The 16,891-nt window shown below is 36.0% G+C and overlaps 1 protein-coding gene across 16 annotated transcripts in view; it reads right to left on the reverse strand.

Annotated features, from left to right (window-relative positions):
- CLASP2 (cytoplasmic linker associated protein 2) overlaps positions 1-16,891 on the reverse strand; it is a 181,586-nt gene that overhangs the window by 39,286 nt on the left and 125,409 nt on the right. For 8 of the 16 annotated variants that reach the window (XM_040637016.1, XM_040637014.1, XM_040637009.1 and 5 more), the window contains 4 exons: positions 12,325-12,488; positions 11,233-11,311; positions 11,050-11,100; positions 7,239-7,382 (listed from right to left, as the gene is read on the reverse strand). In XM_040637016.1, the coding sequence (XP_040492950.1) occupies positions 7,239-7,382; positions 11,050-11,100; positions 11,233-11,311; positions 12,325-12,488 (438 nt within the window). The remainder of the gene's footprint in view (positions 1-7,238; positions 7,383-11,049; positions 11,101-11,232; positions 11,312-12,324; positions 12,489-16,891) is intronic. The other 8 variants (XM_040637020.1, XM_040637018.1, XM_040637023.1 and 5 more) reach the window with 1 other exon arrangement.

The following is a 16,891-nucleotide window of genomic DNA, read 5'->3' on the forward strand; positions in this document are numbered from 1 at the left end:
AAATCTACTCTCCTGTGCTCTATAAATAGAACAACAAAGCCTGGGGGAGAGCACATCTATTTACAACGTGGTTTCCTGATTATTTTAAGCCACTTCTGAGACCTACTGCTAAGGAAAAAAAGATTCCTTTCAAAATACTGCTCACTGACAATGCACCTGGTCACCCAAGAGCTGCAATGGAGATGTACAAAGAGAATTACTGTTGCCTTCATGCCTGCTAACACAATATCCATTCTGCAGCCCATGGATCAAGGAGTAATTTTGACTTTCAAGTCTTATTATTTAAGAAATACATTTCACAAGGCTTTAGCTGCCATAGATAGTAATTCCTGTGATGGATCTGGACAAAGTAAATTGAAAACCTTCTTCTAGATGCCATTAAGAACATTTGTGATTCCTGGGAAGAAATCAAAATATCAACATTAATAGGAATTTGGAAAAAGTTGATTCCAACCCTCATGGATGACTTTGAAGGGTTCAAGACTTCAGTGGAGGACATAACTGCAGATGTGGTGGAATTAGCACGAGAACTAGAATTAGAAGTGAAGCCTGAAGATGTGACTGAATTGCTGCGATCTCATGACAAAACTGGAAGAGATGAGGAGCTGCTTCTTAAAGATGAGGAAAGAAAGTGTTATTTGAGATGGAATCTATTCCTGGTGAACATGTTGTGAAGACTACTGAAATAACAACAAAGGATTCAGAATGTTACATAAACTAGTTGGTAAAGCAGCAGCAGGGTTTGAGAGGACTGACTCCAATTCTGAAAGAAATTCTGCAGGTAAAATGCTATTAAACAGCATCTCATACTACAGAGAAATCGTTTGTAAAAGGAAGAGTTGACTGATGCAGCAAACTTCATCTCTTATTTTTTTAAATGAATTTTAAATGATCTTTATTTTGATTTATTTTGAACTATTTAAAAATAATTTTTAAAACTTGAGTATAGCTGACACACAATGTCACATTGGTTTCAGGTGTACAACATGATGATTTAACTTCTCTATGTTATGCTATGCTCACCACAAGTGTAGTTACCATCTATCACCACGCACCATTACAACATCACTGATTATATTTCCTGTGCTGTGCCTCTTATAACCATGACTTAGTCATTCCATAACTGGAAGCCTGTATTTTCCATTCTCCTTCACCCGTCTTCTCCGTCCCCCAGCCCTTTCCCTCCGTCAAGCATCAGTTTGTTTTCTATATTTATGGTCTGATTCTGCTTTTTGTTTAATAATTTGTTTTTTTAGATTCCACATAAGTGAAATCACATGGTATTTGTGTTTTTCAGTCTGACTTATCTCACTTAGCATATCCTTCAGGCCTATCCATGCTGTTGCAAATGGCAAGATCTCATCCTTTTTTATGGCTGCTAATAGTCCACTATATATGAATACCTCATCTTCTTTATCCATTCATCTATGAACAGACACGTGAATTGCTTCCATTACCTTGGCTATTGTAAATAATGCTGCAAATAATGCTGCAATAAACACAGGGGTGCAAATATCTTTTCAAATTAGTGTTCTCATTTTCTTTGGGTAATACCCAGTAGTGTATATGGTATTCCTATTTCTGTTTGAGGAATCTCCATACTGTTTTCCACCACTGCTGCTTTCTTTCAAGAAACTGCCACAGCCACCCCAACCTGATCAGTAAACATTAAGACCCTCCACCTGCCAAAAGATTAGGACTCTGAATTCTTAGATGATGGTTAGCATTTCTTTGGCATTTTTTTATATTAAGGTATGTACATTTTTTTAGACATAATGCTATCCCACACTTACTAGACTATGGCATAGTGCAAAGATAACTTTTTTTTTTTTAAAGATTTTATTTATTTGACAGAGATAGAGACAGCCAGCGAGAGAGGGAACACAAGCAGGGGGAGTGGGAGAGGAAGCAGCAGGCTCATAGCGGAGGAGCCTGATGTGGGGCTCGATCCCATAACGCCGGGATCACGCCCTGAGCCGAAGGCAGATGCTTAACCGCTGTGCCACCCAGGCGCCCCAAAGATAACTTTTATATACACTGGGAAATGAAAATATTCATGTGACTTGGCTTTACCACAGTAGTCTGGAACTGAATCTGCAGTATTTCTGAGGTATATGCCTATACTAGGTTTTGAAATAAGGAAGTGTGAAGTCCTCCTACTTTGTTCTTTTTCAAAATTGTTTTGGCTATTATGGAACCCTTACAATTCCATATGAATTTTGGAATCAGCTTGTAAATTTCTAAAATTTCTGGGATTTTGATAGGGATTACATTTCACCTGTAGATCACTTTGGGCAGTACTGCCATCTTAACAATATTGAGTCTTCCCATCCATGAACAGGGAATGTTTTTCAGTTTATTTAAATCATTAATTTCTTCCAAAACTATTCTGTAGTTTCTATATAAATTTGGCACTTCTTTTGTTAAATGTATTCCTATAGATTTTAATCTTTTTGATGCTATTGCAAATTAAATTCTTTTCCTAATTTCATTTTTGGATTGCTCATAGCAAGGGTTTAGAAATATAATTGATTTCTGTACACTGTTTTATATCCTGCAAACTTGATGAACTTATTAGTTCTAATAGTTTTTTAATGATTCCTTAGGATTTTCTCTACACAAGATCATATCATCTGCAATTGCAAATAGTTTAACTTCTTCTTTACAGTCTAGATGCCTTTTTTTTTTCTTCCCCAACTCCCCTGGCTAGAACCCCCAGTTGAATAGATACAGAAATCATTTGTACATTTTTAGACATGCCAGTATTGCACACTTGGACCAGAGTATAGTGTAATGAAAGTATATATTGAATTGTATAGTGTATGTTGAACAGAAATAGAGCAGACATACTTGCCTTGCTAATTTTGAAGGATCCAGTCTTTCACCATAAGTTGAGCTGTGGATATTTGCAGGTGTTCTCTACTGGGTTGAGAAAGTTCCTTCCATTGTTAGTTTTTATGTTATTTATTTATTGTTAAATCATGAAAGGATACTAAGATTTTGCCAGATACCTTTTCTTTTTCTTCTTTAAAGATTTTATTTTTAAGTAATCTCTACACCTAATGTGGGGCCTGAACTTACAACCCTGAGAGCTGTATGCTCCACTGACTGAGCCAGCGAGGAGAACCATCAGGTGCCTTTTCTATTGATATAATCATGTGTTTTTTTGTCTTTTGATTGATATGGTGGTTATATTAATAGACTTTCAGATGTAATTTAACCCTGCTTTCCTGGGATAAATCCCATTTACTTGGTCATGGTATATAATTCTCTTTATTATATGTTTCAGGATTTAGTTTGCTAGTATTTTGTCAAGGATTAAATGCATCCATATTTGTAAATGGTATCAGCTTATAGTGTGTGTGTGTGTGTGTGTGTGTGTGTGTGTGTGTGTCTTTATCTGGTTTTGGCACCAAGGTACTACTGCCCTCACACAATGAGTTAGAAAGTGTTCCTTCTCTTTTTTTGGGGAAGAGTTTCAAAGAATTGGTAGTAATTTGTTTGGTGGAATTCACCAGTGAAGCCATCTGAGCTTGGCTTCTCTGCACAGGGAGTTTTTTGATTACTAAGTCATCTCTTACTTGTCCTATTAACGTCCATTTCTTCTTGAGTCAGTTTTGGCAGTCTACATCTTTCTAGGGATTTGTTCATTTCATCGAGGTTACTGACACATAATTATTCATAATATTCCTTTACAATTCTTTTTATTTCTGTAAGGTTGGTCATATTCCCTCTTTCATTTCTAATTCTAGTAATTTTAATCTCTTTTCTTCTTGGTTAATCCCATTAAAAGTTTGCCAGTTTTGTTGACCTTTCAAAAAACCAGCTTTTAGTTTCACTGATTATTGTTTTTGTCTTAATTTGTACTTAAATCTCTCTTTTTTTAAGCAGGCTCCATGCTCAAAATGGACTCACGACCCTAAGATCAAGAATCACATGCTCTACCAACTGAGCAAGGCACCCAATTTGTGCTTTAATCTTGATTATGTCTTTCTGCTTACTTTAGGGTTAGTTTGTTCTTCTTTTCCAATGTCGTAAGGTAGTGGTCAAAGTTACTAATTTGAGACCTTTGTTCTTTATTATTACAGGCATTATATATTGAAATATTATATTGAAATAAATTTCACTCTAAGCACTGCTCTAGCTGCATCCTCTAAGTTCTGGTATGTCACATCTTCATTTTCATTCACCTCACTGCGTTTTCTAATTTCCCTTTTGATTTCTTCTTTGATCCACTGGTGATTTAGGAATAATTTGTTTAATTTCCATGTATTTGTGAGCTCCCCAAATTTCCCTGTTATTGATTTCTAATTTCATTCCATTGTGGTAAGAAAACATACTTTGCATTATTTTTATCCTTTTAAGAAAACTATTGAGGTTTGTTTTATCGCCTAGCATATGGTCTTATCCTGGAGACTGTTCCATGTACACTTAAGAAGAATGTATATTCTGCTTCTGTTGGGTAAAGTGTCCACCATTAGAAATAAAAGTCATAAAATGTATATTCTATGTGCTTCTTTGCAGCAAATATTGAAGAAAATGATTCACAAAGGAAGAGAGTAAAAAGAGCTATATATAGGATGTGAGAAATGAAAAATTAGGGGTGAATCTCAGGAAGATGATGAAAAGAACAGAAGGTCTAGAAAGGAGAAATAAATAACATGTTTTTGGGCATATGCAAAATGTTACCCGTAAGCATGTTACAGAGATGTTGAAAATATGAACAGACAGTAAAACATTAAAAAAATCCCAGGCAAATGAAAAACAAGGCAAATTATTTATACCACAACAAAGCTTCTTTAAGAATGGAGGTAGCAATAAACCACTTGGTAATAGGAGTGAATACTTCCACAGTCAAAAGGTAAATCTTTTGTATTAATAACAATGGTTGATTCCTAAGTATTCTGAAGATTATGGGGAAAGATACAGGGAAGGATGTGGGAATGGTATGGTAAAGGTACTTTTTTTTAAGATTTTATTTATTTGTCCGAGAGAGAAAGAAAGAGAGAGAGAGAGAGGGAGCACAAGCAGGGGGAGCAGCAGGCAGAGGGAGGAGGAGGCTCCCCGCTGAGCAAGGAGCCTGATGTAGGGCTTGATCCTAGGCCCTGAGATCACGACCTGAGCCGAAGGCAGACCCCAACCGACTGAGCCACCCAGGCATCCCTAAAGCTAAGTTCTTATGTACAAAGGTAGATAGAAAGCTACATAATGGCTAAATTTATCAACAGACCAACAGATAATGCCTATAATGAGTAAATCAAGAAATACTGTAAATTCTTATATGAAATACATTGGTACCTGCAAGAGGAAAGATTTGGACTATAGTTGGCCCTTGAACACAGGGGTTAAGGGCACCAACCTCCCGCACAGTCAAGTCTCTCCATTTTTTATAACTTGACTCCCCCAAAACGTAACTGCTAATAGTCTACGGTTGACTAGAAGCCTTAGTGGTAATGTAAACAGCTGATTAACACACCTTTTGTATGCTATATGTATTATATATGTATTATATATATATGTATTATATACTGTATTCTTACAATAAACTAGAGAAAAGATGTTAAGAAAATCATAAGGAAAATACATTTATACTGTAAAAAAAAAAAACTGCGTGTAAGTGAACCAGCACAGTTCAAATCTGTATTGTTCAATGGTCAACTAACTACATTTTGTTTTTTGTTTCATTTTTGTTGTTGTTGATCATGTTAAGTGTACTCTTTAATCACCATTCCCCTATTTCCCCCATCCCCTCACCCACCTCCCCTCTGGTAACCATCAGTTTGTTTTCTGTAATTAAAAGTCTGTTTCTTGGTTTGTCTCTTTTCCCCCCTTTGTTTTGTTTCTTAAATTCCACATGAGTGAGATCATATGGTATTTGTCTTTTCCTGACTTACTTTGCTTAGTATTATACTGTCTAGCTTTATCTATGTTGTTCAAATGGCAAGACTTCATTCTTTTTTATGGCTGAATAACATTCCATTATATATTTACATATATGTGTGTATATACATACCACCTCTTTTTTATCCATTCATCTAATTAGTGGACACGTGGTCTGCTTCCATAGTTTGACTATTATAAATAATGCTGCTATAAACATATGGGTGCACGTATCCCTCTGAATTAGTGTTCTTGTATTTTTTGGGTAAATACCCAATATTGCAATTCCTGGGTCATAGGGAAGTTCTGTTTTTAATTTTTTGAGGAACCTCCGTACTGTTTTCCACAGTGGCTGCAACAATTTGCATTCCCACCAACCATACAAGAGGGTTCCTTTTTCTTCACATCCTTGCCAACACTTGTTTTCTGTGTTTTTGACTTTAGCCATTCTGATAGATATGAGGTGATAACTCACCGTAGTTTTAATTTGGATTTCTGTGATGATGAGTGATGTGAAGCATCTTTTCACGTATCTGTTGGCCATCTGTATGTCTTCTCTGGAGAAATGTCTGTTTGTGTCTTCTGCCCATTTTTTAGTTGGATTATTTATTCTTTGGATGTTGAGTTATATAAGTTCTTTATATATTTTGGATACTAACAAGGGTCGACTATATTTTGAATGGTTACAAGATTAGAGGTTGGGAAGATTGTGGCAAGGACATTTATTTTTTATTTTTTCATTTTTGGGGGTTGGGACAGAGGGAGAGGAAGAAAGAGAATCTTAAGCAGGCTCCATGCCCAGTGCAGAGCCCAATGCAGGGCTCAATCTCACAACCCTGAGATCATGACCAGCGCTGAAATCAAGAGTTGGATGCTTAACCGACTGAGCCACCCAGGCACCCCAGGACAGTTATTTTTAGGTTTATTTTTTTTTAAAAGTTATTTATTTATTTGAGATAGAGAGAGACAGAGAGTGAGCACACATGCATGGGAGAGGGGGAAAAGGCAGAGGGACAGAATCTTCAAGCAGACTTCCTGCTGAGTTTGGAGCCTGACTCAGGGCTTGATCTCATGACTCACGAGTTCATGACTTAAGCTGAAACCAAGAATCAGATGCTTAACCGACTGAGCCACCCAGGTGCCCGAGGACAGTTATTTTTAATATTATACTCATATTAACTGGATAAAATTTAAATAATTTAAAAGAGAAGATTAAAAAAAAAAGTCTTCATGTCACAAGGTAAATAACTCAATACTAACTGGCAATGTTCTGAAATAGTAGCTCCTTATTCATTGGCAATCCAAAACGACTGACTTGCTTTTTTAATTTACCTTTTAAACCTTAAATTAAAACATACCTTCCGAACATCAGAACTTTTCGGTTCTGTTGTCCAAGTGATAACCCGAGACACTGCCAGGCGAGTTTCACTGGAATTTATAAAATCTCCTGGATCCATCTGTTTGGCCAGAGTTTCTATGTATTTAAGGATAGCAACCTTCACCTACAGAGGTAAGCACAATGAGAGGACAATCAGATGGTCACTGCGGGATATGGACAACACTTCAGAAACAATTAGGCGATTATTTTTTCGACCAATACAAAATGAAACAGCATCAACAATAAAAAAGAAATTATATAACCACCTACATACCTGAGGTACAAATACATGGTAATATGGATTTTTGTTTTCACATATAGCAGAACTTTTAAGTCCCGGGTGTTTCATCCCCTGCATCCAAACAACTGCTGAAGACTCTCTTGACAAAATTAGACCCTTTTCCTTGAGCTGGCCTTCAGAGCTTACAGCTGACTCTTGTCTAGATTTCCCTGGGAGTCAGTCTTTATAAATTAAGTGTAATTTGGCTTTTGGGGAAATGAACCAAAAGTATTCTGGAAATAAGGTATCATAAATCAAGTATGTAATTGAGATGGGCAATACAGGTTTTCCCCCAAACATACAGTAACATTCACCCAATGAGATCATGTTCCTTGAGAGGTCCATCAACTGCTAGAACTACTACCTTTCAAAAGAAGTGTCACAAAAAAGTTTTACGAAGTACCACTGGAGAAAATACAACACTTATTTGTAATTCCTGATGCTTGGGTGCATGGTAGGTAGGTGTGTGGTCGAATGCAGGCTTCAAAATCAGCAGGAGGTGAGGAAAAGCTCACATGCTTCTTCCTTATGCTCGGCCTTTGTAATCCTTAGAGTAAGCCACTGTTAAATCATCTCCTTTCTCTCAGGTATGTTGCAGCAGAAAAACAGGTTGAGAACGACTGTCACATCTTCTAACATTCTAGGATTTGTAAATAATGGTTCTAAAGGACTCTGCTAGTGTACTTTAGGAATGGCATCTGGCATAGTGTACAGTCCTTTGGATACAGCAGATGGTGAACATGTATTAAACACTGATTTGCTGACTTGGAAGGTTTACATGTATGATTAAAACAGCAACTCTAAAAATATGTTGCCAAAGATTAAGATCTTTCTTCCCTTGTTATTGATCTTTCTTCCCTTGTTATTGATCTTAAGATGCCGCTTGTCTCACTCAACCCAAATAAGGTCCTTGGGAAGTACTGTGCCAAGTTAATATATAGGAAGTGATGTGTAAAAATAAGGTTCTGACTCTTGTACATTTTCCCCCTTCTGATTCCAGTTTATAAAAGAAAAAGGGGGCGCCTCGGTGGCTCAGTCAGTTAAGCATCCAACTCTTGATTTTGGCTCAGGTTGTGGTCTCGGGGCTGTGGGACTGAGCTCTGTGCTCAGCAGGGAGTCTGCTTCTCTCCCTCTCTCTCTCTCTTTCCCTCTCCCCCCTCTCTTGGGCATGCTGTTTCTCTCTAAAATAAATACATCTCAAAAAAATCTTTTTAAAAGAAAAAAGTGATTACATTCATTTCAAAATGAATAAATTTTAAGAAGTAACTATAACTTTAAGAGATTATTTAAAAAATTTAGAGTTAATCTATCAGCCATCTCAGGTAAAATGTACAGTGGAGAGGGAAAGAGACTTATGGTTAATTTTGCAGTAGCAGGCCCAATAAATTACAGCAGCACCTAACATTCTGGATTCTTGAAGCCATGTCACCTTTTATCAGTGTGAATAACTAAAAGGTGGAAATAGTAAATCAAAGAATGAACATCAATGTAGTTTGTTTTCAATTTGCCACCAGCAATAGTTGAATATATTTATTTGTGCTCTGTGAGATTCAACTAGTGCAGTGTCTTGGCAATTCAGAGAGGCACATAAAGTTTTAAAGGGTTTCACAGAGTAGGTATGTTTACTAAACCACCAGGCAAAATAATCACAATACACACATCATAATCATTTGAAAGTTTAGATTTAAGTAGGATATTTCACAAGTTTATATAGTCTAATTTTAATAACACAAACTTGCATTCTTCTTCAGAGAAGGAAAAATTATCTTGCTGCTAAAGTGTGCATAACTTTGCAGCATATCTGCGAAACCCAGAAAAAAAGGTCAAAATTATTTTTAAAAATATTACTTACTCAAAATCACTCTGTATTGCCATTTCCCCCATTCTATTGCTTCTTTTCTGACACTTAACCACATGACTGAAAGATCCATCATTTTTTCAATGAAGAATTTTATAGATCTCACACTCAAGTTGTTTGTGTTTTTCTATAATCTGTTCAGAATAGTTTTTAAATCTTAATCTGTCACCCATCTGAAAGATACTTTTATTTTTGGCATAGGTATGGCTCCAATTTAACTTTTCCTTGTTATCCTAAAATATCAATTTAGGAGTTGCAGAGTGATTTTCCCCTATAGCTTTGCCTGTGTGTATGTTTATATAATATGTAATGCATGTATATATAAAATATAAAAGCCATATATGGCTTTTAGAGAAACAGTCTGTAATTCCAGTCTCCATTTTCCAATGGGAAAGCTAATTTTAATTTCTCTGTCTCCCACTGTCTTTTTCTCTAGGTATTCAACAACTTTACTCTCTCCCTGAGCTCCCCAGTCACCCTTATTTCTTAAGCTAATGGTTTAGACCTCCCTTTCCACTAGCCCATGAAGTATCTCTACATACATTTTCAACAGCACTTGAATACCTACCTACCCCTGGTACCTAAATCATAACCCTTATTACAGTTTATCGTGCATTATAATAATGACAAAAAATGTAGATTTTATATTCCTAGGAATGCCTTGCATAATAGCCAGGTCAAAGAATGAGTTCAAAACATTTATCAATAAAATAGAGTAAATGATTTTTCTTCTGCAGGTCACATTTTAAAATCAAAATAGATGGAATCCCTTTCACAAAGCAGCTCTGAGAAATTAACATTGTGTTGAGTGTAAGTCAACCCTGGTAAGAAACATAATTGTGATTTTTAAGGCAAAATCATATTCAGAAACTTAAAGGAAAATCAATCCATGGGCAATAATGCTTGTAGAAATATATTTCGTGCAGAAGAGAGCAGAAAAATATAAGGCTTGTAAATGCACATATGCTTGTTATTTCCCTGACTTTAATCTCCTTTAATAAAACTCAGTAAGAAAACATCTCTACTAAAGAATTCAGGGGCTTTTCCATTAAATTATTTTTTCTTTTATGTTAAGCCTAGTAATTATTTTAAGTCACAAATTGGAATCCATCTCATTTTCACTTAAATTAAAAAATGTGTGCTAATAATAATTGAGAAAGTCAATCCTGATTCTAAATTTTATGCACACATTAGAAATATCACATTGCAAAAAGAAAAGTTACTATTTAAGTTAAGGAGAACTGGAGAATAGCAGGGAGATTAAACTTAAAATTTTTTGTTTAGTAAAATAAATACAAGGCAAAACTGACATTTTGCCCAAAATACCTACTCAAACTTCTAAACTAAAAAAAAAAGTATTGGGAAATCACAAACATAAAATTAGGTAAGACTTTATAGAGCAAGTCTGCATTACCAGCTTAGAGTTAGATGGCCATATTTGTGCTGCTCTCTAAATGGAAATCCCCAGTAAGCTTCTCCAAGAGATAGTCTGGCAATTGAGTAACATTTGAAATAAAATCTGTGCATGCTTAAAGGGCTTACAGAGGTTAGTAGTTGAAATCAGATGCATACAAACATTCTCTGAAACACAGCAGAGTTTTTAAAGAGAGTTAAGAAAAGAGATAATGAAGATTAAAACAAAAACAAAAAAACCTTGGAGCTCCAAAAAGAGTGAAGCTGGTCCCGAAGTGCTGGCTTGACTGTCTGAAAGTTTATAAAAACAAAATCCACTGATGGAACAACTTCTCATTGGACAGAAATACAAATATCAACATAACTTTATTAATAAAATACTTCAGTTCCTTACAATGTCTTTGAAAGACTTCAATTTTTTACCTTCAAGCTTGGTGTTTGAGTCTGATCAACAGTAAATCTCATTAGAATATTAAATTGAAGATCATTTGGAAAAGATTCTCTGAAATAAGGAAAGAACAAAGCAAAACAAAAATTAATCAAGTAAACATTTAGCAAAGTAAACAAAAGATTATGCTTAACACCAAAACAGTATGTCATTTAAAGAGCATGCATGAAGTAGTATCTGTAAGTGGTATAGTCTATGTAGTACAGCATACAAGTTATTCCCAGAACAATGTGAACATTTGAATCTATATCCTATTGGGGGTTAAACAGCAACACTATAGTAGTAAATAATGGTCTATCTTGCCTCAAGTATGGATTTAATCAGAAAAAAAAGTTGTGGGGCACCTGGGTGCCTTAGTCGGTTAAGGGTCCGATTCTTGATTTCAGTTCAGGTCATGATCTGAGAGTCGTGAGACTGAGCCCCATGTGGGGGCTCCGTGCTCAGCGGGGAGTTGCTTGAAATTCTCTCTCTCTCTCTCTCTCTGTCTCTGCCCCTCCCCCCACTTGTACTCTCTAAAATAAATGAATAAAAAATCTTTAAAATAAAAAAGTAAAAGAAAAAAAAGCTGAATATCAGAGATATTTCCACAGACCTAATATCTGAATTCTAGACTCACCTCAACCTAGTAAATGGGTATTTGAAATAAGTCATCTCAACAATCTACACAAGAAAGTAGAAACATATCATTGGTTCAGAATCTTCTGAAAAAAGATTCTGAATATTTAAGTGCTATAATAACACATTCTTTTTAAACTTAGGAAATATTTTTTACATTTACATTAGACTGAACAAGATCTTCAACTCTGCTTTGAACACCCTATTTGAGATAAAATACCACCTTTGCATTACTCAACCAATGTTCATGAGAGTTTTAGAAAAGAAAGGCAGTGTTTGATTTAAAGACCAATGCTGCATTAGATATACCCATGTGAATGGGCGTCATTAACAATTTTCAAATGAAGCCCATGCAGCCTAAATGGGTCGGAAGGACTCAGAAATCTAAACACAGAAACTAAACATTCCTGATTACTACTGGATAAACTTGAAGTATCTGAAGAAAATATTACCTGGTAACATCAAGGGCTTTCTGAACTTTTGCCTGAACAGACCCAAGCAAATCAGCACCCATTTTTTTTAATAGTTGTGTCAGCAGTACAAACAACCAGTCTTGAAGGTCATCTTTGTGGACTTGTATGAAATCCACTAGAGTCTCCAAAAACATGCTGAATACCTACAGTGGATAAATGGGGAAGGGGAGAGAAAAAGGAGGAGAATATTGACCTTTGTGATCCATTCAAAACTTAAACAGAAAGGGAATACAGGAATCAGAGGCACAGCGATTGGCAGCCAAGCAGAAAAACAATCTCTCTTGCTTTTCATTGGACTCTGTGATACAAGAGTACATTTGAACTGCTCTCCAACTTCTGCCGAAGTTCAACAATTAGCTATTCCATGCAGCACCACTTGGTAAAGAAACTGGCCATAATGGCTGGCACACCTAATGTTGTCCATGATGCCACAGCTTCATCTGGTTAAACTGAACTTCATTTTATCTGAAATTTGGGCAAGGAATTACCTACTGATAGCCTCACCAGCCCTCAGCTCTTTGGAAGAGTGGCACTGAGTTCATCAGAAGATGACTTTGCTGAAAGCTACCTTAAAGTATAAGAACATTCTGACATATTAGGCTAATAATTAGAGACTCCTAGATTTCTAAATATGTCAGTTGTCAACAGATTCTTTTGGTATGAGATATAGTATTTATTAAAACTGCCCCAAATGTAATTTTAAATGATCTGGGATAACTGTAACCGTACCTAAAATAAGTAAGTTCAGGATACAAATCTACATCTTAATTTTAGTGATTTCTAAAAAATCATCGATGACTATTAGTCTCCATTTCTCTTGATGGGTTTTATACTCGGTTCCAATATTAATCTACTAGTTTAAAAAATGTTATAAGATAGGGGCGCCTGGGTGGCACAGCGGTTAAGCGTCTGCCTTCGGCTCAGGGCGTGATCCCAGAGTTCTGGGATCGAGCCCCACATCAGGCTCCTCCGCTAAAAGCCTACTTCTTCCTCTCCCACTCCCCCTGCTTGTGTTCCCTCTCTTGCTGGCTGTCTCTATCTTTGTCAAATAAATAAATAAAATCTTTAAAAAAATAAAAAATAAAAAAATTAAAAATGTTATAAGATAAAAAATTTTAAGGAGAGGAAAGCTAATATTCTTAAGTAATGCATCTCATTAAAATACTTATGAAAAATGACCAACATTAAGGTTCTATCTCTGTAAGAAATTCAATAACACACTGGAGAATTTATTTCTAGGTAAAAAAGAAAAAAAACTCTAAGGACCAATGTCAGCCATTACATTATGAAACAATGTATAATCACAACAGACTATAAAAACTATGGTTTAAAAAAGTTAATAATCTCAAAACTTTGCTAAATTGAGAATTAAAGAGTTTTGTTCTCAATATATATCTTATTCTTGAATTTCCTTTATGCAGTTATACATGGACTACCATTTTTTCTCTTATGTTAGAAATGAAGGCTTTTCCTGATTAGAATTATAACTAAGGTTTAATATTTGAATCTGATTTAGAAAAAAATACACTTTAGCTATTTGCACAAGATGCACTGCAAGTTTAAAAGCAGGAACTATGACTACTTTAGATTTTCTAATTCTCTCTGATCCCCAGGCAGTATCTCTTCAACACTGCTCTTATTCACAATGCAGAATCATTAGCTTCCATCCCACTTCCCCCAACACACCTAAAACCTGGCTTCTCTTAGATTTAAAACTTGGCCCACTGTCTCAATTAAATGGCCTCTGGCTTCTCCTCAGGGCCTTGAACACTGTTGAGGAATTCCATTAAACCTACTCTAGGACAAATGCATGTAGCTAATTTAGTACTCATTCCTACTGGTTGGTACCTGGCAAATCTGTCCAGTGGTGTGTTGGACTCAGTTAGTACTTGCCTAGAAAGCCGACTGTTAAATATTCAGGAATTTTGTAAGGTATTGAGAGCTTGAAATTAGCCATGATGGGAGGTATTTACACCTCAGAAATTACAGCAAACATGACACATCAGGGCTTTCTGCCCATCCCCTAAACCTAGTTTGCCAGGCACAACACTCTATTTCTTTGATTCACTTTTAATCTTATTTCAACTCTTGCCTCTTTTCCTGAAGATTCCAACTTTAAGCTTTTACTACAGCAAAATCAACATTAGAATTCCTCAGTTGACTCTCCCATTTTATCTGGTTCTCAGGAAATCGAGAACCAGAAAATTACGTGACTTGTCCAAGGTTTCCATAGTGAATGGCTGGGTCACAACTTAAAGCTAAGTTAACTGGCTTTCAGCTGTGTTCCATCCACTCTATTACGAGATAACTTACCTCACCCACACTTTACTGTCATTCAACATAAAACTCTTCCACTAACTTTCCCCCCACTTTCATTTCCTCTATAGCCATCCTTCTAATGATCGTTTCTATAAGGGAGAGCCAATTTTATTCCTCTTTAAGACTGATCTTTCTATTCTGGATTCTTGCTCTCTACAGTACGGTCTCCTCAATATAAATCCTTTGCTTACAGCTACAGAAAGTCTCAAGAATTTCTCCTTCAGTTTCCTTCCCACCAATTATCTCCTAATCATGAAAAGTAGTAGCTTTTTCATTAGCTTAGTATGCCTGGCCATTCTATAGCTTGCCACTGCTTTCCTCTTATTATTTCCCTTCTGTCTTTCATTTTTGTTGCCAACATTTTCCTTCTGAATTCTAAATATGCAGTGATTAAGAGCCAGACTTCTTCCTGATTTGCTTTTCATCAAAAGTGTGACCTTAACAGGCCCACTCTGCTCCTTAACAGGCCCACTTCGCTCTAGCCTAATAGGCCCCACGACCTCTAAAATAGCTCTCTTTTGGCCTTTCCCAAATCTGTCCATCACTGTAGGAACCAGGTCTTTCTGATCTCAAGTCTGGACTTCTGGAAGAGACCAGGTAAGTACATATTCTAGGCTTTGCAGGTCATATAGCGTTTATCACAACTACTCTGCCATTGTAGCACAGCCACAGACAGTATGCAAACAAGTGAGCACAGCTGTGTTCCAATATAACTTTATTCACAGAACAGGCAGCAGGCGAACTCATGCTTCTTTCTCACCATCAGACTGTGGTATCATTCTTTTGAGAGAAACAAAATCCTCCACTGCCTACAGAATAGTCTACAAAATAATGTCTCAAATGCTTAGACAATGTTCTAACTCTTCAAACTGAACTTGGACTATCAGGTAACAAAGTCTTTGTCCCTGAGCACATCTCACCACATTCCTGATTTCCTACCATACTCCCTCTATTTACACACAGCATGTGACTTGTTATAAAGTTTACCATTCAAGTCCCAGCCAAAAAGCTTCTTAGACCATGTTAGAATATAGCCAGTTGGAACCTGTTGTGGGACTAGCTTTATGGTGCTATTTAACTTTTTCTGTATTTACATCATTTTCTCATCTGGAACATACAACATTTGAGAATAAAGCCTCTATTTTTATATAGTCTTGCATTATTAATTAGAACCAAGTTCAAAGTTAGAAAAAGTTCCTTAAAGAGTAAGGATTTTCTCTTAAGTGGAAACTTACCCTGTAATTGGTAGCTAGCCCTTTTTTCTCAATGGCAAGGGAAGATGCATAATATCTTCCCTTCATCCCAGCCAACATTAACTTCTTTCTCTCCTATAAACTTTTCTGTCATCTCCCATTTCTCTGGACTCATGCCAGTCATTTCCAGGAGGCCCTTTCTTCTCATGCTGACATATCCAAAGTTTATGTTCCTGCCAAGATCTGAACTGCTATTTTCTTTAAGAAGACTTCTCTGATTCTCCTAAGTAGAAATTTCTTTTGATTATATAATGAGACTTCACATGAACAAAAATGTAGACATGTTATTTATAGTACTCCACATACAGAATTCTATCACTTTTCAAAATACTTAAATCCTATCAATAGTACTTACTAAGTAATAAGATACATGCCTATATAATATAGCATCTATCTGAAACATATATTTGGAATTTCACATAAAATTTCTTACTTGACTGCCCTATCACAGAGTTCACTGTTAGATGTTGATATCTTCCCATTTCCTTCTCTAAAATTAATGAAGTGGAAAGTAGAAATTTGAGAACTACTGCTCCATAAACTGTTCTGTTTGCTTTCATGAAATGACATTTATAGAATATTAGAAAGTACTTATGGGGGGGTTGGGACTAAAGACTTTTTTAATAATTGTGAAACCTGGGAATTATTTTATAATTCGATGGAACCAACCTTCAATGGAATCAGTTTATAATTCCACATATCTCGCAAGTGTACTTTATTGGAAAACAGTGGTAATACTGGAGCTATTACAGTTGAGGCAGTCTTTTCTCAATCTCACCTACATCTTAGGTGTGCCAGTCATCAAATATAGAACAGAAGAACATAATCAAATTAGATTAATTAGTAGATTAAAAAGCACATCTCCAAACAGAATGACAGTTTGCATAACTGCAAATAGCATTTCGTGGATTGCAAAGGGTCCAACACTGCATGAACTCTTCGGGAGAGAAAAATAGAGAAAAAGGGTTAATTTC

This window comes from Ursus maritimus, unplaced genomic scaffold, assembly GCF_017311325.1.
Source record: "Ursus maritimus isolate PB19 unplaced genomic scaffold, ASM1731132v1 scaffold_20, whole genome shotgun sequence".
Lineage (NCBI taxonomy): Eukaryota > Metazoa > Chordata > Mammalia > Carnivora > Ursidae > Ursus > Ursus maritimus.